The sequence below is a fragment of the Drosophila mauritiana genome, chromosome X, assembly GCF_004382145.1.
Source record: "Drosophila mauritiana strain mau12 chromosome X, ASM438214v1, whole genome shotgun sequence".
NCBI classification, from domain to species: Eukaryota; Metazoa; Arthropoda; class Insecta; order Diptera; family Drosophilidae; genus Drosophila; species Drosophila mauritiana.
Window position 1 is genome coordinate 12,375,731 of NC_046672.1, and position 19,568 is coordinate 12,395,298.

Consider the following 19,568-nt stretch of genomic DNA (forward strand, 5'->3'; position numbering starts at 1 on the left):
CTAACAAGAAATAATGAACTAAACTGAATGTTGAAATAGTTTTCTTTAATCTTCGAGCGACCGTATATGAGAATAATTTTTGAAATAATGCGGTCCCATTAAACCCATTATTTAACGGAAATTGTGATTTGAAGTTTTCTATTCAGTTTTTCAAACTTTAATTAAGGTTCACGCATCCCATCTATTTTTAATGAAAAATGTGAATTTAGGGATAATGGCAATGAAATACTTTCTGTTTATAACAAAAACAATACTGTCTTCAGCGTTTATTTTATTGTATACTTATTGTTAGCGTCTCTCACCATTTTTGTTTTTGGTCAGTTGAAAACAAATAAAAAAGGTGAAAACATAAGAATATTAAATTAAGTGTACAGGGAATCATTCAATTTGCCTAAGATCGTCATTATCCTTGCGCTGCGTTTGCCCTGCCACCAAAGCTGCTGCCCCCCACTGTCACTGTTGCTGCGGAAGTTTCTGCGGCAGTTGCAGTTGCTGCGGCTGTTGCAGTTGTCTGTTGCTCCTTGACGGCCACTACGTCCTCCACCGCCTGGACTTGCTCCTGGATGTCCCGTCGCTCCTGCTGACGCACCAGCTCAAAGTACAGGCCCCGCTTGCCCATCAGTTCGTCATGTTTGCCGGTCTAGAACATGGAAAATATGAATATTTTTAAAGATACCAATGGTCTAGGACAACTCACCTCCACGACGCGTCCCTGATCAAGGACGACGATGAGGTCAGCGTTTCGTATCGTGGACAACCGATGGGCAATCACCAGAGTGGTGCGATTCTGGACCACCGTATCGAGTGCCTTCTGCACCTCCGCCTCGCTGGTGGCGTCCAAGGCACTCGTCGCCTCGTCGAGGATGAGGATGCGCGGATTCTTGAGCAGCGCCCGTGCGATGGCGATGCGTTGCCGCTGACCGCCGCTCAACTGGGTGCCGCGTTCGCCCACATGCGTCGCATATCCATCGGGCAGGGCGGTCACAAAGTCGTGCGATTGTGATAGACGCGCTGCCGCATATACATCCTCCTCGCCCGCATCCGGTTTGCCATATCGGATATTCTCCAATATCGATGTGCCAAACAGCACCGGCTGCTGTTCGATGAAACCGAGGACATTGGACCGCAGCCAATAGGGCGATATGTCCGACAGCTTGTAGCCGTCCAGCTTGATATTGCCCGCCGATGGTTCGTAGAAGCGTTCCACCAGCGACGCTATCGTCGACTTGCCCGAACCACTGGCTCCCACCAGGGCCACCGTCTGGCCCGGGCGGAGCGTCAGGCTAAAGTCCTTGAGCACCAGCTGTGAATGAAGCAAAAATTGACATAGGAAGTTCATTACTGTTTGCATTGCCTAGGCTCTAATCTTTTTATCACTTAGCCGTAAATATTGGCCATAAATGTTTGTGGGCATTATAAAATGGTTATCTACTTGCGGAAGCGATAAGAAGTTATTCAATATTATATAAAAAAGTGGCGAGTTTACAAATTACAGAACTTCGATTAATGTAAATATGCAATCATTGTCTCGAGAATGAACTGAAGGTATACTTTAAGATAACTCACATGATCGGGTCGCATGGGATATGCGAAGGACACGTTCTCGAAACGAATCTCGCCGTGCAGTCGCTCCTGTGGGATGATGTAGCCGCGCAGCAGCTCCACCTGTGGCTGCAGCGAAAGGAACTCGAAGACTCGACTGCCGGCCGACATGCCTCTGATCATGGTGCCAAGCAGGATGGATCCCTGGGCCAGGGATCGCTGCACACCCTGTGAAGCGACCAGGAAGGCCATCAGAGCACCCGGCGACAGACTCTCCGTGGACATGAGGTGGCCGCCCATAAAGAGCGTTGATAGGACTAGTGTATTGAGGAAGAAGTTGGTCAGGCCCTGGAAGATGGCGATGCCGTAGCCGAGTTTCTGCGCCAGTCGAGCCGCCTCATTGGTCTCCGCCTCGAACAGCTGCATCTCGCGGTATTCACAGGCACTGGATCTAACCGTTCGGATGTTGGACAGTGCCTCCTCGCAGACACCCGTCGCTCGTTCCGCCTGCGCCTGGGAGCTTTTGCTTAGATGGCGCAGTTTCTTGCCCAAATACGTCATGAACATAACCACGCACGGAACGCTGGCCAGCGCAATGGCAGCCATGTGCGGTGAAATCATGAAGAGCGATATACTGCCGCCAATCAGCTGGGCAGCACTTCGCAGTCCCTGCGAGACGAACTGCTTAAACGAGGTCTTGAAGTCCTGTACATCGGCGGTCAGTCGATTGACCAGCTCGCCCGTCCGATTCTCATCGAAGAATGCGATGTCCTGGACGACAATCTGCGTGAACAGATCCTGCCGCATCTTGGCCGCCATCTGCTCACCGACGCGGCTCAACAGGTAGATGTACATAAAGGTGAAACCAGACTGCAGCATGTATAGGCTCAGCAGATTGCTGGCCGGCTTGCTCACGTCCTTTACGAAAGAGTTGTTGATCGGATCCATCACGTACGTGTTGGCATATCTGGCCAGTGTGTTTACCAGGTCACCGAGAAGATTTGGGATGCGTATGTTGATATAAGCCACTATCAGGGCGGCCTGCAAATGAAATTATCTAAATATTTTGACAAATGCCCACCTGTTAGTGGGCTTTTTGTGTTCCAAGAACTCACGCATACGGCCCCGATCAGCTCCCAGAGATGTGGCTCCAGGTAGGTCCACAAACGTTTCCAGTCGAAGTGCTGCTCCGACGCAGTGTTCTCCTCTTCCTCCTCCTTTCGAATGGCCAGTCGGCTGCCTTCGCAATGGACGATCGCACCGCGATGCCCCGCCCACCAGGAACGGGCGCCCAGACCGATGGCTAGACTACCACCGCCCCACACAAGCAGGCGTGTCGTCTGCAGCAGGCGGCTGGCATTTGTGGGCGGGATCGCGGGCGGTTGTGGAGCGTTCGTTCCACGCAAATGTTGGCGCATCAAGCGGGCGGCATTCTGAAGGCGGGGCAGTGGCTGCTGCGTGGGCTGAAGCAGGTGGCGGCTAAACAAAGCGAAATGGGCGGTTAATAATAGTTTGGCTGATTGATGACATAACCGGAGTGAGGGCAAGGGGGGTCGTTGTTTCCCCAATTCACTGCTGGCCGTAGCAGATCCTCGTGCGTCGGCGGCCCAGTCCCTCGCCCGCGATGGTGACCCCTACTCTACCTAAATATGTCGCTGCTCCTGCCGCAATTGGACACGAGTAGGCGCAGCATCTCTTCTCGCGTGGCTTGCAAATATCAACAAAATACGCAAGCGTTAACGCATCACCTGGCGATAGACGCACAGGCATGGCTAGCGATGGGCAGCTGTAAGCTATCGATTGTTCGGCGAGTCGTTAAAGGGGCATTCCCGATATTTTCTTCTTGTTTAGTATTTTAAATCGCCATTAAATAGCGATTCTACAGAGAAAATTAACTTATTTGAAAATATTGAATGGGTCCATTTAAAATCTTTTAATGCATACCGAAGACTAGTTTCTAATGAAGCCGGAAATGATACGTTTTATGGGATACGAATCAAAAAATGTGGAAGTAAAAAGGGTTTTCTCTTCTTGTGTTTAAATAATTTATCGATTTAAAAGATTAAACCCTTATAGAAACAAAATATTTAAAATGTAGCAATATATGATTTTTTAAGTGACTTCTGTCCTGTCACACCAATCCAACTGTTTAGTGTCATCCCTATCTGTTGGCAGTCTGGCAACGCCACGAAAGTCGAGTTGGCATTTGATTTCATTGCTGCGTTCGGATCGAAAAAATTGCATATTTCATTGTTTAACTCCCAAGAACGTCAGCAAACAAGTAACTTGTATAATATTTTGAGTTAAGTACAGCCGAAAACAGTGCCGTACCGAGTGCGTGTAAATAAACAAGCGATTTGTGTAAGTCAGTGTGCAGCGTAAGCTAATTAGAAGAGAAAAAGGAGTGATGTATGTGTGTGTGTGTGCAACCTACCTGCCTGCGAATGTGTGTTTACTCTCTCTCTCGTAATATTGGGCTGTGTTTTATTTTTATAAAAGATAATTGACAAAGCCATCTGCCAAGTGTTTTCATTAGTTTATTGTGGCTAGTAAAAGCGATTGTGTGCTCAAAATTCGCACAAAAACACCGGATTGCAACCCTGCGTATGGTTCTTTTTCGCCAAGAGAAAGAAAAAAGAGTGCTGTCTCTTTCTTTCCCCCACCGCTGCTCCAATTTTTTTTTTTCAAGAGAGTGTTTTCACTTTTGACTTGCGAAGTGGTAAAAAAAACATTATAAATAAAAAAAAAAAGAAATGAAAAAAGTATATTTAAGGTCAGTTTCGAAAAATCAACTGCACAAATTATCAGCGGCTTAAAAAATAGATAAAACAAAAAACCTGCTGCGTCAAGAGAACAACAACAACAGTAAGAGAGCAATGAAACGGTGGTAACAAAACGAAGAAGAAGAGTCGAAGAGTGTGGGAGGGAGAAGGGGCAAAATATGGCAAACGTCCACGTAAACTTTTAACTTTTGCTTTTCCGCTCATTGTGAGCTCTATAATATACCCTAAATTCGATTTTGTATTGTATTCGATTGCGTATTTTCCATCGCTCTTCACGGTTTCCAAGTGTCATTAAGGAAAATCCATGAAAACGGGTAATTTTCCACAAAAACTGGTTTGGTTCGTTGAACTGCCCCACAAAATCGAACAACCACCCCCTGCAACCTCCACGGAAAACTCCTTATAAGACCTAGAAACCTTTTAAATATCTTGGGCGAAGAAACGGACACCTTAATATCAAGTTCTTTCATTACGACCATACCTTTAAACCCTTTTTTGGGTTAAATATCCCTTTTGGAAAACAAGCATGTCCGAATTGCGGGTCCTCTAGGGACCTGACAACTCCTTACAATGATATTTAAATTGATGATTTAACAGGATATTAACGTGATTTATGTAGGAATAAGTAGGCATTCATTTTTGAGTTGAAAAGTTGACATCCTTTTGTTTCCTTTTTCTTTGTTCAGATCCAAAATGTTGCACAATAATGCGCCCTGGCTGCCACCGCATCAGCAGCAGCAGCAGCAACAGGCCCCGCAGCAACATCCTACTCCACAGCATCAACATGCAATGCCCCAACAGCAGCAAACTCTTCCTGCCCAGCAGCAGCAAGTCTACGCCAGCCAAATGTTCCAGCAAAATCAGCCAAATTATTGGCCAGATGATCAGCACCAACAGCAGCAGCAGCAACAATCCCTGAACTACAATAACTACTTTGCGGGACAGCAGCAGCAACATCCTATGCTGCAGCAGCAAATGCCACCGCAGCAGCAACAGCAACAGTCTACGCAGCAGCAACATACTATCCAGCAGCAACTGTATTATCCCACTCACCAGCAGCCACAAGTCCCGGCTCCAGCGGAACCAGCTCTGGACTCGTTTGACAACAATAATAGCGGAGGAGGAGGTGGTGGCGGCCGGAGCGATGGCTGGGGTGATTGGGGCGATTGGAACGACAATAGCAACAACAATAATAGCAACGGCACCGATGGCCTGTTAGAGCCAACTGGACAACTGCTGGAGGATTCCTTCAATGTTCAATCCTCGCAAGGTAGTTGGCAGGCGTTTGCAACCAACAATGTCAATAACAATGGGGAGTTGCCGCCACCAGCAAATCCGCAGTCAACGTCCTTGCAACAACAGCCATTGAATCAGCAATCGACACCTTTGTTGCAACAGCAGCCACAATCGCCGCCGGAACTGGGGCAGGAACCCGAACTGGATGCCATTGTGCCTCCCCAGGCTTTCCAAAACCAACCACCAACTGCAGCACCACCACCAACATCACTGACTTCGTACTCTGCACAAATGACTGCTGTGGGATCGCCAATCTATGCTGTTGGAGCATCTTCAGCACATGGCGCAGGAGTGGGAGCTTCGCCAGCACCACCCACTGGAGTAGTAGCTCCGCCAGTACATCTCGACGGTGTAGGAGCTCCGCCAGCACATCTTGCAGGAGTTGGAGCTTCGCCAGCACCACCCACTGGAGTAGTAGCTCCGCCAGCACATCTCGCCGGTGTAGGAGCTCCACCAGCACATCTTGCAGGAGTGGGAGCTTCGCCAGCACCTTCCGCTTTAGTAGGAGCTCCTCCAGCACCTAACATTGGAGTAGGAGCCCCACCAGTGGGAGCACCGCCAGCGGACGCTACAAATATTGCACCACCGGCTGCACTGCCACCTAGCATGGTTTCATCGTCTGGTTCCAATCCCTTTAAGCGTTCCACGGGCCTAAATAAGCGAGTAAACATAATGGCAGACCCTGCGGCAGGAGCTCCATCGCCTCCAGCTCCTGTTGCTGCAATTGCTCCTGTGGCACCAGTAGCAGCAATTCCGCCACCAGCAGAACAGCTCTTTGGTGTGCCAGCAGAAGCTCATGGAGAGGGTTTCAACTTAATTGCGGCTCCACCGGTTGAGGCTTCACTTGGAGCTCCACTGAGTGCACCTATTCCTGCACCCATTCCTGTACCTAACGCATCGCTCTATGCATCACCGGCTGTTCCACAGGCTTTTGCGCCCTTGGAACCGGACAATCAGGAGGTTTTGTCCGCGCCGAATGACGAACGGGCCCAGTACTTGCAGACCAGCCACCTGTCCGAGCAGCTGGGCGAAGGCGAAGCGGATCAGGATGCGGGCCTGCTGCCACCACCAGGACTGTCTCGTCTGGTTTTGGGCCAACCGGAGTTGGATTCGCAGCAGCAACGCCAGGTCACAGGAGCCACAGAGCAGCCACCACTTAATGTGGCCCAGGCAGCTGCTCTGCACATGCAAGAACGTCGCGCAGATGGCGAGGACACCTCTGACGGCGAACAGCAAGTGCGTAATATACAGACGCCACCTCGTCGCGTCGTAACCGGCGTGGAGACCAATGCCCCGTCGCTGAGAGAACAGCGGGAAGTGGTGCTGGATGGCGAGAATCTGGAGGATCGCGATGCTATAACGCCGCCAACGTTGGCTGAACTTCCAACAACTTCAGTACATCACAATATTCTACCCGACGAGCCGGAGCAGTTGCATCACAACAATCCGCCCCAGGCGATGACCCCGCTAAATGCACAGCAACCACATCAGCAGCAGCCCACGCTGCAGCAGCAACACCAGCAACATTCAACCACTCAGCAGGAGAAGAAGCGTGCAGCAGTAGGTCGTCGGACCACTGCCTCGCTGGATCTAGAGTCCGATGAGTCCGATGAATTCCTGCAGAGCGAAAGGGAGCGGGATCGGGAGCGTGAGCGCAGGGATCTAATGGAGGAGAGGCACAGTCGTGGACGCAGCCATGGTCACTATCCCTACGAAGGCGAAACGGAGGATTCTGTGCGTGGTGCTGCCCATCACGAGACGAAATCCTCGAGAGAAACACATCACAAACGTAACAACGAATCGGGACGCTCCCGTCGCCATCAGGATCCTAAGGTGGAACGTGAAAGGGAGCGGGATAGGGAGCGTGACCGCACATGGCGGCGACGATCCAACAAGTATCACAGCGGTGGCGAAGATCCGGATCGTTCGTACGATCATTCGCGTCGCTACAACAACAGCAACTACGAGGGCGAGTCGGATAATCCGGAGTATAATCACATGGGCGACGCAGAACTGGACGGCAGCGGTGGTCGGAGCAGTAAAACCAGTCGCCATCGACGCAGTGCCGCCGAGGAGGATTTCGATGATTACGAACGGGAACGTAATCGATCCCGGCGCTCAACCAAACCACAATCGTCTGCTGAAAAGTCACGCTCCTCGGGCGGTCGACGGAATTACGAGAATTCGGGTCGGAGTGCCCGTACGGACGATGGACGCAGACGTTATCAGGATCAGCGCAATGCTGGAGCTCAGTATCCCGTGTCAGCCACCGGCTATGGTCCCTACGGAATGTACGAGCAAATGTCGCGGAATCCACAAGTCTACGCTGATATGTATGCGAAGTTCTATGGCCAAATGATCAACTCGATGAACGCAGCTGTTTCGGCGGCTGCTTCGAAAGGCGGAGTTACCGCTGGAGCAGGAGTCATTCCCGGATTGGTGCCCGGCGCGGTGCCCGTCAGTGCCGCCCAGTTGGTGGCCGCCACCAGCGGAGGAAGTGTCAGCGGTAGCAGTGAAGCCGCCATGCTCAGGGAGCGAGAAAGGTTAGTTTCCAAGTACATGCCATGTTTTTTTTTTATGTCTTTATTATTTATGAAGTTTGCTTGGTCATCTAGAAATACCCAAGAATCTTGCAGAGATTTGAGATAAGGGTTTGAGGAAATCTTTATATTTGGATTTTCTTTATTGCTGTAGATAGGCTGGGTTATTCACAATTTGTATTTATTATTAATGTTGCATAAAATATACGATTAGCAAAGTATTAGTTTTGTAGTGAATGGTAAAATAGGTAATTTTTGGCTTGATTTTTTAATACTATTCGTTCACTGGAGCTTAATAAAAAACTTTCGTTTAGTGCCAAAAAAGATTATATAAATTAGATGGCATGTTGTTATTTAACTATTCCACTTAAATTTATTTTGTGTAATGAAATGAAGTAGGACAGTGTAATCTCTGCAAGTTTCGGGCTCTAGAATTTCGGCCGATCCAAAATGTTCCTTTGCCAACGTTCCTTTAGTTTTGTTTAACCCCTGTCACCTGATACCTTAACCCTTAGTCTGAACCCGTTTACCTGCTCCTAACTTTTTGATCTCGAAGTAGTTGTTGGTTTTTCTCTGGCTTTCTTACATTCCCTTGCTGTTTGTCAACTAAAAACGGATGATTAACATTGATTGTTTAGCGTTTGAATGGGTGTATTAACCCTACCCCCTCCCATTGTCCATCTACACCACCACTCCGTCCCTTAAATGTTGAGGTTGGACTTGGGCTTTAATCTTATCAACTGAACTAAAACTTGCTAATTTTGTTTGTAGTACATAAGTGATTAGAACCTAGGTGTCTCGCTCTCGCTCGCTCTCTTGCAGCTTTCTCTTTTCCCCTTGCGTTGTACCCCAAATACATGTTGCATATTCCGATTGGATTCCACCATCCCGCCATATACCATGTTCCACTTCCACTTTGTTCCCCGTGTGCCGTTCGCTGTGTACGTGTTTTACTAATTAAAACAACACACATACACACACTAAGATCCAAACAAATGCAAAAACCAAACTAATGCAATTCGTAAATAACCGCAAAACTGTTTTCGTCTCTAACCAACAAAAACAACAACAATCGCAATCGCAACTACAACAAATTGCACACCAACAACAACAACATACATATGTGCTATCTGCCCAACTTCCCACCTTTACATATACATATATACAATACAGGTATACACACGCATACATAACCCAAGCCAATGAATTCCATCGTCACCAATACAAAGAGCTGATCTACCAGCAACAACAACAGCAGCAGCAGCAACAACAACAGCAGAGGGAGGATCACCTGAACTCCAGCTTTAGCGTTGCAGAGGACAATGCCAGTTTTTACGGATCGCACGGAGGAGGTTCCATCTATAACCAATACCAAGCATATCCACTCTCCAGTGCCCGATCGCTGAGTAACTTGAACGGCGATGGACGCAATTCCCGATGCGGACCGTATTACGCTGGTTCCGAATGTGGTCTCGATATCAGGTGGTCAATACAAAAAAGAAATACAGAATCCTTAGGCAGCCAAAACGAGAAAGGACATTAACTTTGGCAAGCCAATGTTCATATGTATATACCCTTGCTGTCATGAGAAAAATTTATTAATTCAGAATACATATATTTACATATCGATCTTCTTTATGAATTTACTAATTCGGTTAATGCAAATCTTAATGATACAATATCATTTATGTGATCATAACGTTAAGTTTGAACCCACATTTGAGAATTTGTTATGATCCATTTAACTCAAGATTTTGTCTGATTTTTCTAATTAAGTATTCAATAGTTCTGAAATGAATAAATTATATTCTGCAAGGGTATACAATTAAAAAAAATTTTAAAAACGCCTGCTGTCTGACACAAACTAAACCCACTATCTTGCTTTTTGTCGCGCTTTATCTCTTTCTCTCCTCTGAAGCTTTGCGCTTTCTTCTAGGCAAAAACAAGATCACCCAAAACACCTGTCCTTTTCATCCACACTCTACCCCTCTCTGTCGCACCCACTCTTCTGCTGCTTTGGGAAATAGTTTCTTCGCTTTGTCTCTTTCTATAGAACAGATGTTTTTTTTCGGAATTTTGGATGGTTGGGTTCAGGAAACTTATTTTTTTGAAGAGCCATTACTGTTACCTAAAAGTCACCTTAAAAAACCTATTTTAATTTTCCAAAACAATTGAAAAACATGGTTTTCTTAATTGTGTTGAATCTCTAAAAAAGAATACATACATTTCAGTAAGAAAACGTTTAAAAAATGTTAAATAAAAAAAAAACAGAAAGTGCGCAGAACAAAAGTTCAATAGGTTGCAGAAAAACCATTATATCATCTATATTTTATTGGAACATCAGCTTGGGATCTGTGCAGAACTGTTGAGACCTGTCTCTTAAGTGGCATGAAGTGGGAACTGTTGATGATTCTTCGCTGATGGGTTCTTTTCTCCCAATTTCGTTTTCTACTCCCCCGATACCACCCGATACTCTCAAAAACCCGAAACCCCTTTTCGATTTTGCATGATCTCTTTTGTTACTTCCTCGCTGAGACCGTTAGTTTGTCCACATTACTAATTCTTATATGTTTGTGATCCACTGTAGAGCTGCTGCCGAGGCGGCACCTTCGACTTATGGAGGAGTGGCTGGAACCGCTGGACCGGTTACCAACACTGCGGTGGCTCGTCCGCCTCGCAGACGCACTCCCTTGCAGTTCAACCGACCGCATTTGGTGGCCTCATATGCGATGAGTCTGCTCCTGAAGGTGAAACCCAAGTACGCGGGTCGTGGACGACTGCGCAACGATGTGGAGGTGGCACCACCACGCATTCGGGACGGTACGAGCAGCCTGCTGCGCATGTATCCGGGTCCCTTGCAGGGACGCAAGTTGCACAAGGACAAGATCATCAGTTTCTGCAAGGATCAGATCCGACTGGGACCCACCAAGGGTTGCACCGCACTGTATGCCACGCAGAAGAAGCCACAGGGCAGCGTGACGAAGTACCGTGCCTCCCATGCGCTCATGTGGCACCTGCTTATACTGTTGCTGCGCCAAAATGGGGTAAGTAGGGATGTGATCATATATGGATATGATTCCTAATCATTCGTTTTATTCAGTACATTGCGGACACGGATGTGGGCGATCTGCTGCTGGAGAACCAGCAAGAGTATCCCTACGATCCCAGCGAGTTCGAAGCAGAGAACGAGCCAGATGCGGATGCCGAACAGGATGCCGCTGCACCGGCGGACAAGACAGGGGATTCGGATTTAGATAGCGAGTCGGCAGCAGGAGTCACACCTGCGGAAACACTTGCAGCAGGTGCGGCAACTAGCTCAGTCAATGGAGCTGATGCTGCAAACGTAGCAACGCCTCTGTCGGAACAGGCGGCAACGGACAAGTTCCGCAGCTATGTGTTGCGCGGAAATGTCGAGGAGGCACTCCAGTGGGCCACCGACAACGGCCTGTGGACGCATGCATTCTTCTTGGCCCTCTACGAGGATCGCTATGCTCTCACAGACGTAGCCCAGAAGTTCCTCAATCGAGCGATCAAGGCCAACGATCCATTGCAGACACTATACCAAATGAAGAGCTGCCACACACCGGCGTGCGTCAGCCAGCTGAGGGATGAACAGTGGGGTGACTGGCGGTCGCATCTCTCCATCCTGGTGACGAACAAGAGTCGCCAGCCGGAGTATGATCGCAGTTCGGTAGTGGCCCTCGGCGATACGCTTTTCCAGCGCGGCGATATATATGCGGCACACTTTTGCTATCTGGTGGCTCAGGAGGAGTTCGGACGATACGATAGCTCTGCTACAGAGCTAACTACTCTGACCGCCAATGTGCCCAGGTGAGTTTAGCTCTTTATAGCTTTTGATGGTCCACTTACATGTCTTACGTTCGATTACAGGCTTATCCTGCTGGGCTCCTCGCACTACAAGCACTTCAACGAATTTGCCAGCAACGAGGCCATCATCATGACCGAGATCTATGAGTATGCTCGATCGCTGTTCGATCCGAAGTTTAGCATTGCCCACTTCCAACACTACAAGTTCCTGCTGGCCACAAGGATCCTCGATTATGGTCAGCATTTCCGCTGCACCAATTATTTGGAACAAATCGCCAGGCACATCGAACTGAAGCCGGAAAGCTACGACAGTGATTTCATTCAGCGGGTAAGGTTCTTTAAAATAGCTGCCTCATATGCGACCTAATAAATTTGAAATGTGTTTTTACAGGTTTGCGGTTTAGCCGAACGTCTGCGCTACCATGATCCCATTCTCATCAATCGTGTTTCTTTTGCGAGTCCTCCGAATGCCACCAGCAAGGATAGCGCTGCTCCCGAAGAGAAGGCCTGGTTGCGTCAGCTTAGATCTCTGGCCTATGTGGTGAGGTCAAACCTTACAGAGCACCGTAGCAAGGTAGCTAATGCGATAATCCTTCCTTACAGCAGCCCCAACAAGAGCAGCTGCAACAACTGCAGCAGAATCAGCAAATCCAGCAGGAGCAAAACGACATCGATCAGCAGTTTGCAGAGGTGAACAAGCAATTCAGGGAACTAAACATGCAATACGAGAGCAACAGCAACGTGGAGAATACGCTGCAGTCGCAGTTGCCACCGGTGGATCAACAGCCGCCGCAACAGCAGCAACAAGTTTTATCGGAATCGCACCAACAGCCACCACAACAATATTATGAGCCACCACCTCAAGCGCCAGCCGAATCCGATCCCTATGGGCAGGGCCAACCGTCCTACTATGATCCCAATGCGGGGCAGCATCAATACGATCCCAATGCGGGCCAGCTTCATTATGATCCAAATGCTGCACATCATCAATACGACCAGCAGCAACCTCAACCACAGCCTACTCCCAGCTATGGCCAAATAGAGCCAGGAAGTGAGGCCTACCAACCTGGACAACCAACAGCAGATCCAGCTGCGGTTCCCTCTGGCTACGGATACGATTACTGGTCGGGCACACAACAGCCACCTTATGGCGACGAGGTAAGTGCTGGTCAGCTATAGTCAGCCGTCCTTAAACCCTCTGTATTTCTATTTGATGCAAAGTCTGTTTAAAAAAAGGTGTGTTTTCATAGTCGCTTTAAAGAAATTTCAGCTCCCTTTTATAGAATATAAAAATGTGATAAGCACTTACATTGCTATACAGAGGGTTATTTCGTTGCTTATTTTATATTTTTAGTTCGTTTTAAGTTGATCAATGTATGTTATTTTTTAGTTTTGTATTTTGTGTAATTATGTTTACGCCTTAAGTTTTGATCTGTCTTGAACTTGTGTTATAGCCATAGAAGTAGGACTCGCCAAATTGCTAACATGTTTCTAATCACATTGCAAACACAAAACGAAAATATAAACATGCCTCTATCCAAATGGAATGCAGCCCACTGAGAATCAAGCTGCTCTAAAGGATGAAGAGGAGGAGGATGAGGAGCAGGAAGAACAGCAGATATTGCACTACGCTAAACAGCAGATTTTGCAGCAAACCAAGCAGCAGCAGCAGCTGCAGCAGGAGCAACATACTCGCAGCAATGGCGCCGCCAGCAGCAACAATCGCTTCAAATCGAACGCACTGAAGCAGGAACGCAGCAGCGGCTCATTGCGGAAAAGGCAAGAGGCGTCACGAACAGCAACAATAGCAGCGGCAGCAGCAGCTATTGCCCAGATAACTCCGGCAACAGTTGCAGCGGCAGCGACGCCACCAGCAGCATCGGCAAAGGCATTCAATTTGAATGATGTAAGTAGCTTTTCCAGCACAAATAAACGACAGCAAGCTACCAGCAGCAGCAACAATCGCAGCAGCAGCAACCAAACAGCAGCAGCAGCGGCAGCAACAAAAGCTGCAGCAACAGCAACAGTACCTGCTGTCCCTAATAAATTGCTAAGTTGTAGAATGTCTAACAGCCAGAATAGTCCATACTTAGCCACGCCAAAAACGCTTACCACGCCCACACGTTTCATTGCCGCTAAAGCAGCCACTGTTACAGCCACGCCCACAGCGCCCGCCACTTCGACGACAACGTCGACAACCATAGGTGCTAGAGGATCATCTACCAAACGGGTTTACTTTAATCTTCCGTCGACCATTGCTGAATCGGAGCAAGAGTTCGAGCATGAGCTGGACTATGAGGATGAGGTGGAGGAGGAGAACAGCATGGCTCTGGCGCAACCTAAACCAAACGTTCATCTAGCGCGAAAGCCACATATTGTCTTTAATGGAACCTATCCCATTGATATGCCACTGACCCAGGGGCAGAGCCAACTCAAGAGCAACTCGTATGATCCGGAGGCCAATGCAGATCGTGGGGATCTGCAGCGCTATAGGAACTACATGCTCCATGATTATGTTATAGATGAGGATGCCGAGGGCGAGGAGCAGGCCGAAGAAGAGGGCGATGAGGATGAGTATGGAGATGGAGATGAGGATTTATTCCCTTATGGCGACGACGATGAGAGCTTCGATGATGGCGATTACTATACCCATCAACTGCTCAATAAGTATGGGATAATACCAAGCGGCGAGAAACAGAGAGTCGAGAGAACACCGGCATCCGTGGAGGCGGCTACCTCCGCGGCCAAGCCACAACATGTGTGGTCCATGAAGGAGCTGATAGCCAATCCAGCCATACCACTTAACTACAAGAAAATGTGCTCCGAAGTGGAGCAGAGCCTCAGTCGATTCGAGAACTATTTGGACAGCAAAAAGGAGCAACAGGTGCCACCGGGAGCCGCAGTGCGCACCTTCGACATCGATGCACCCACTCGAAGAGGCCACCGAAGCAGCACATCCACAAATGCTGGCTTGGCTCTTAGATCTAAGAAGAAATTGTAAACAAACTGACGACAGTTTGCTGTCTTAGCCCTAGTAATACCCACAAATGATCAGTCAGTATTTACAAATCCAATGAGTTAGGTAACAAGAAAATAAGGAGGAGCAAGTGCATCGCTGCTTTTTTTGGGAGCTTTCTGTACTGTACCTGGAGCTTGTCTTAGCCTGTTAGCTTGTAAATCTATAACTAGTCTTAATGCGTCCCTAAGCAATATGTTATCACTAAGCCTTATATACGAATAATTGTGAGCCAGAGGTTTTTTGACTGCGCCAGTTACTTTAAAACGTTTCCGTTGTTCATTCGATTTGATTCGATTTAACTAACCCATAACTACTCTGTTACTAACCAATCCAAACACTCTTACCTATAATCTATGACTTATTTATAATTCGATTGCATCTCGCAGAAGACTAATTCGTTGCCATTTCTTAACTCCAACCTCAATTTTGCAATCCGCACAACAGCTGCAGCAACAGACGCGCCCGGCGATATCCATGCCCAAGTCAAAGAGCTATGGAGATGAGGACGATGGTGGTTCCGGTGGTGTGGCTGATCCTGGCCAGATAGCCAAGCTTGGAGGCTCCACTGAAGCTGCTGGCAAACAGCAGGCGTCGGGCAAACAGGCCAACTCCGGCAGCGATCTTGGGTGAGTCCTAAATCGAATTCCAATCAAATTGGGTGGTGAGAAGTACAATTCACGAGAAACGAATTTATCCAAAACGAGGAGGACAAACTTCTAAATGGTATATATAATTTTTAAAACAGCGCACCTGGAAATAAAAATGCGGGCTGGTTTGGCGGACTCTGGAACAAGTTGTCGCTAAAGCCGAAGAACCAAATGATCCTGCCGGATGACAAGAATCCGGCCATCGTCTGGGACAAGGAGCGCAAATGCTGGACAAACACCGAGGGCAACGGCGACGAGGCTGAAAGCTTTAAGCCGCCACCCAAAATGAGTGATCTGGGCATGGCTCTTGGAGGACCACCCGCCGCGCCAATCGGTAATACCGGACTGGGAATGGGTTTAATGCCTGTGGCCAACAATGCGCCGGGCAGCCATCAATCAGCACCGTTGATGGATCAGCAACCGCCGTCTCAGCCGCAAATGTATGGCAGCCCCATTGATTACACGGCTGCTCCGGCACCCGAGCTGATTCCAACGGTACCATCGCCGGCACCACTTGCTGTCCCTTCACCTGCACCGGCGGCATTAGCGGCGCCCAATCCCGCGGCCGTTCCCGGCGGACCGCAGCCCAAGCTGCAGTCGAACATGTTCAAGATGCAACGCAACCGCAGTAAGTCGATATTACGAAATTTAGTTAGGAATCTGACCAACAAAGGGACTAATTCTTACTTTTCTTTCTCATTCTGCAGCGCTAAAGAACTCCTACGTGGATGTGTTCAATCCATCGGGTGCGCCAATGTCGGCGGCGCCGGAGAATGTGCTGGCCCCCATGATGGCGCCGGCTGCGGTACCCCAAGGCGGTTACTTTGTACCCCAGCAGTAGGGAATCAGGGGAGGGACTGGCCGGAACACAAGCCCCGCGATATGGAGCAGTTGACGGAGGAGGAGAATGTGAGGGTGTAAAAAGGGCTGCCCCAAATGCCAACAAGATGTGAGTTGAGACGGATAGGTAGCGGATGATGCCTGATTGATGGGGTTCCTCTCTTTTTTGCAGCAGCACTTCGAAACTACGTAAAAAAGAAAGGCTTTTGCAACCGATGACCGCTCACACACACACACACACACACACCACAAACACACACAGTCATGCATTAAATTAACACACACATCCACACGAGAAAAGTCAACTTTCCAGCAGGGGAAAAGTTGCTTCTACGATTTTTTCAAGATCCTACAGTTTGTTCAACTTCTGTCTGTCTGTGCTATCTTTGTGCGTGTCCTTCTACTAAATTAACTCACCCAATTTAATTGCAAAAAAAAAGAAAGTAAACACCTAATTTTACCAATTTGTGCGCATGTGTGCGTGTGTGTGTTTGTGTGCGATCGATGTCTTAACGTTTAGTAAATGATTTAATTGAGGGAACGATGAAGAAAGCGATTTATGTACGACTAGCGAATTATATATGTAAATTTTCTCTATGTAAACTATACGCCACCCTGATTACCCAATCCCTCAATCCCCCACCCTTTATATGTCCACACACGACCGCTCCCCCGATTTCTGTTTATATACATGTTTCTTTTGTATGTTGCATAGTTTTTATGATTATTTTTTGTTTAGCTGTATGAATTTGTATTCGAAGGAGGTCAGACACTAATTCGGAATTCACTTTAAATATGCATTGCTGTATTTTCCACCTCTAAATACTATATAACTGATCTATCTGTCTATATAACTACGAAAGCTGATATTCGATTGATAAGCGTTTAAGAAGCAAATGAATTGTTCTCCCTGGTTTCTCTTATCAATGTATTCTCCTCTGTGTTTCTTTTTACAATTGGTGTGAAATATGCAAATGATTCCAATTATATATATATATAAATGTATCTTTAGAACAATTAAAATGGTTTTTTCTGTTTTTTTACTATTTGTTTGAATTGAAAATGCATTTTGAAAATGTTTATTTGTTAGAACTTGTTTGTTTATGCTTTAATTTTAAATTTAAATAGTAAACAAAAAATAACTGGTGCAGGCAAAAAAAAAAAATATATAAAAAGCAAAGAATAGGAAGAATGAAAGTAATATAATAAATTTATATAGGAATATACTGGCACACATATGTATTATGTACAAATCGAAATGCTAATTGGTATATCAAAATTAAACTACAGATCCTCCAAATAGGGACAAACTCTGCTGTGCATTGACCACAAAACTCTGTACTCAAAATGTGTACACAAATTACGATTAATCCCAAGGCTCTGTAACTTGATTTTTCCAACTTCTTTATATATACTTATATTATGATGATCATAATTGATTGGTAATATGATGATGTTGACAATGACGGAACTAGATCGAAACGAAGTGTGGTATGAATTATTAATGTTTAATAAGCCTAAAATACAAATCAAATCAAATGCGTACGAGAAAATACAGAACTTATGTAAAAATATATAAAAGCTAATTGTTTTATTTGCGCGGGACAGTTATTGCGGGTAATAGTACTGTATTATTTGTTTCTACAGTACAACACGTTGTTTGTAGATTTCCTCGAATTCTTCGTCGTCTTCAGTTTCACTAACATCTTCACCAGCAAATGCTGCAGCCAGTTTATAGTACACATCATGTGAATCATCCAAGTCCTCCGCAACTGCGTTGGAGGATGGTCCTGGTTTGGTTACAGGCAGATCCTCCTCCTGCTCTTCCTCGAATTCCTCACCTTAATATATGAAAATTAATTTATGAAATTGGCGATTTAGACACGAAAACATACTGCTGTCGATGGCTTCATATCCTCCTGGTGGCTTCGGCTCGTAGGTGACCAAAATGGTGGGAAACTCCACGATAGTTCTGCCGACTAGATTCTCGCCCAGCGTTTTGGTCGAGTCGAGGAGATAACACCTCGTAGAGCTGCGACGCACACCCTCGGCCCTAAGCCAAAAGCTCAGCTGGCCAATACCGGCGGTCTGATGGTTGGTCAGCAGTTTGCGTTGATCCCGTGCCGTCTCGTGCTGCAGATCCACATACTTGACCACCAGATCGGACAGCGTAAGCTCCTCATTGCACTCCTCGTCCACGAATCGAGCTATATTCCGGGGAAGGCTTGCCTCGTAAGGAATGTTTGCAAACAGCCACTCTACACGCCAATGGAATCGTCCCAGTTTCCAGTTTAGAAACGTGGTGTTCTCCTTGTGCCGACTGAAATTCTCCAGTTGCAAGCGCAGATTAATGTTGCGCTTCTTGGCTGCCATCCGCATGCGATGCTGAGTCACTGGGAGATTCCTTTGGTCGTGGGTAAATCGCTTGCACGGATCGGATTTCCGATTCTCCGCATAGCGTGTGCACTCCTCCAAGAAGCAGTAGTCACTCATGAATTCCCGCGAGGTCATCTCGTTCAGCGGTACGAACTTAGTGCGATCCCGCTGGCCATCGCAGTTGAGCTCCTTCTTATGGATCTGGACGCAGGGCAGGCTGCACGTTTTCACCTCGCATTTGGGACATGCGTAGCAGGCTTCCTTTGCGGCGCACACCTCGCACATTCCCAGGCGCATGGTTCTCTGGATTCTAGGTGGTTATTAGATCACTAAAAAACAATGATCATTGGGAAGTACCTGGTTTTAGTGCTGGTCTCATCGGCCATCGTCTGTATTCATTTCAATTTGAGCTGAACCCACGTGTTGGCATTGTTTACCATCCATAGTGCTGACCATCTGATGCTGGCCTAGCTAGGGTCTGGCTAAAAGTAGCTGTATGAAATAGCTAGAAATACAGCTAACGTATAGGTTATTTATTTAGTTTGTTTAGTATAGTTATTTAGTTTAATTTCTTTAAAAGTGCTTCCATTTGAATACTACGACTTATATATAAAAGTATACTTATAAAAGTATAGAATGTAACGCCATACGTGTGAGATCTGTCACTAGCTAGATTCGGCTCGAAAATTGCCAACTT

General features: G+C 47.1%; 3 protein-coding genes across 15 annotated transcripts; 1 reads left to right on the plus strand and 2 right to left on the minus strand.

Annotated features, from left to right (window-relative positions):
- Positions 1-241: 241 nt before the first annotated feature.
- On the minus strand, positions 242-3,313 carry LOC117147859 (mitochondrial potassium channel ATP-binding subunit). 2 transcript variants are annotated; one of them, XM_033314934.1, is made up of 5 exons: positions 3,186-3,313; positions 2,658-3,021; positions 1,567-2,583; positions 698-1,303; positions 242-640 (listed from the first exon to the last, which is right to left on the minus strand). In XM_033314934.1, exons 1-5 carry the CDS (start codon positions 3,233-3,235, stop codon positions 404-406), a joined length of 2,274 nt encoding a protein of 757 aa, XP_033170825.1. In that variant the 5' UTR covers positions 3,236-3,313; the 3' UTR covers positions 242-403. The 2 variants fall into 2 exon arrangements, with proteins under 2 accessions (XP_033170825.1, XP_033170827.1); XM_033314936.1 differs by lacking the exon at positions 3,186-3,313 and having other exon boundaries at positions 1,567-2,599; positions 2,658-2,750.
- Positions 3,314-3,707: 394 nt separating this feature from the next.
- Positions 3,708-17,187, plus strand: LOC117148779 (protein transport protein Sec16A). 11 transcript variants are annotated; one of them, XR_004459926.1, is made up of 13 exons: positions 3,708-3,903; positions 5,012-8,164; positions 9,335-9,643; positions 10,749-11,205; positions 11,262-11,992; positions 12,053-12,317; positions 12,381-12,530; positions 12,593-13,147; positions 13,542-13,895; positions 15,453-15,634; positions 15,754-16,283; positions 16,363-16,604; positions 16,668-17,187. XR_004459926.1 is itself a non-coding variant. In XM_033316377.1 (12 exons), exons 2-12 carry the CDS (start codon positions 5,019-5,021, stop codon positions 16,494-16,496), a joined length of 6,813 nt encoding a protein of 2,270 aa, XP_033172268.1. In that variant the 5' UTR covers positions 3,708-3,903; positions 5,012-5,018; the 3' UTR covers positions 16,497-17,187. The 11 variants fall into 11 exon arrangements, 5 of the variants coding, with proteins under 5 accessions (XP_033172268.1, XP_033172271.1, XP_033172267.1 ...); XR_004459927.1 differs by having other exon boundaries at positions 16,671-17,187; XR_004459928.1 differs by having other exon boundaries at positions 12,596-13,147.
- A 489-nt stretch (positions 17,188-17,676) lies between these two features.
- On the minus strand, positions 17,677-19,336 carry LOC117147654 (box C/D snoRNA protein 1). Of its 2 annotated transcripts, none has more exons than XM_033314629.1 (3): positions 19,229-19,336; positions 18,391-19,181; positions 17,677-18,336 (listed from the first exon to the last, which is right to left on the minus strand). In XM_033314629.1, the coding sequence occupies exons 1-3, from the start codon at positions 19,255-19,257 to the stop codon at positions 18,137-18,139; spliced, it is 1,020 nt and encodes a 339-aa protein (XP_033170520.1). In that variant the 5' UTR covers positions 19,258-19,336; the 3' UTR covers positions 17,677-18,136. The 2 variants fall into 2 exon arrangements, with proteins under 2 accessions (XP_033170520.1, XP_033170521.1); XM_033314630.1 differs by having other exon boundaries at positions 18,391-19,174; positions 19,229-19,314.
- Positions 19,337-19,568: the final 232 nt, after the last annotated feature.

Excerpts from the sequence above, each read along its gene's own strand:
- LOC117147859 (XM_033314934.1), bottom strand. The coding sequence starts at position 3,235 with ATGCTGCGCCTACTCGTGTCCAATTGCGGCAGGAGCAGCGACATATTT. Across the intron at positions 2,584-2,657 it reads AGCTGATCGGGGCCGTATGC|GCCGCCCTGATAGTGGCTTA; the intron begins GTGAGTTCTTGG and ends TTTCATTTGCAG. Across the intron at positions 641-697 it reads ATCAGGGACGCGTCGTGGAG|ACCGGCAAACATGACGAACT; the intron begins GTGAGTTGTCCT and ends TCCATGTTCTAG.
- LOC117148779 (XM_033316376.1), top strand. The coding sequence starts at position 5,019 with ATGTTGCACAATAATGCGCCCTGGCTGCCACCGCATCAGCAGCAGCAG. Across the intron at positions 9,644-10,748 it reads GAATGTGGTCTCGATATCAG|AGCTGCTGCCGAGGCGGCAC; the intron begins GTGGTCAATACA and ends GATCCACTGTAG. Across the intron at positions 11,206-11,261 it reads TGTTGCTGCGCCAAAATGGG|TACATTGCGGACACGGATGT; the intron begins GTAAGTAGGGAT and ends CGTTTTATTCAG.
- LOC117147654 (XM_033314629.1), bottom strand. The coding sequence starts at position 19,257 with ATGGCCGATGAGACCAGCACTAAAACCAG. Across the intron at positions 19,182-19,228 it reads GAGACCAGCACTAAAACCAG|AATCCAGAGAACCATGCGCC; the intron begins GTACTTCCCAAT and ends ATAACCACCTAG. Across the intron at positions 18,337-18,390 it reads ATATGAAGCCATCGACAGCA|GTGAGGAATTCGAGGAAGAG; the intron begins GTATGTTTTCGT and ends TCATATATTAAG.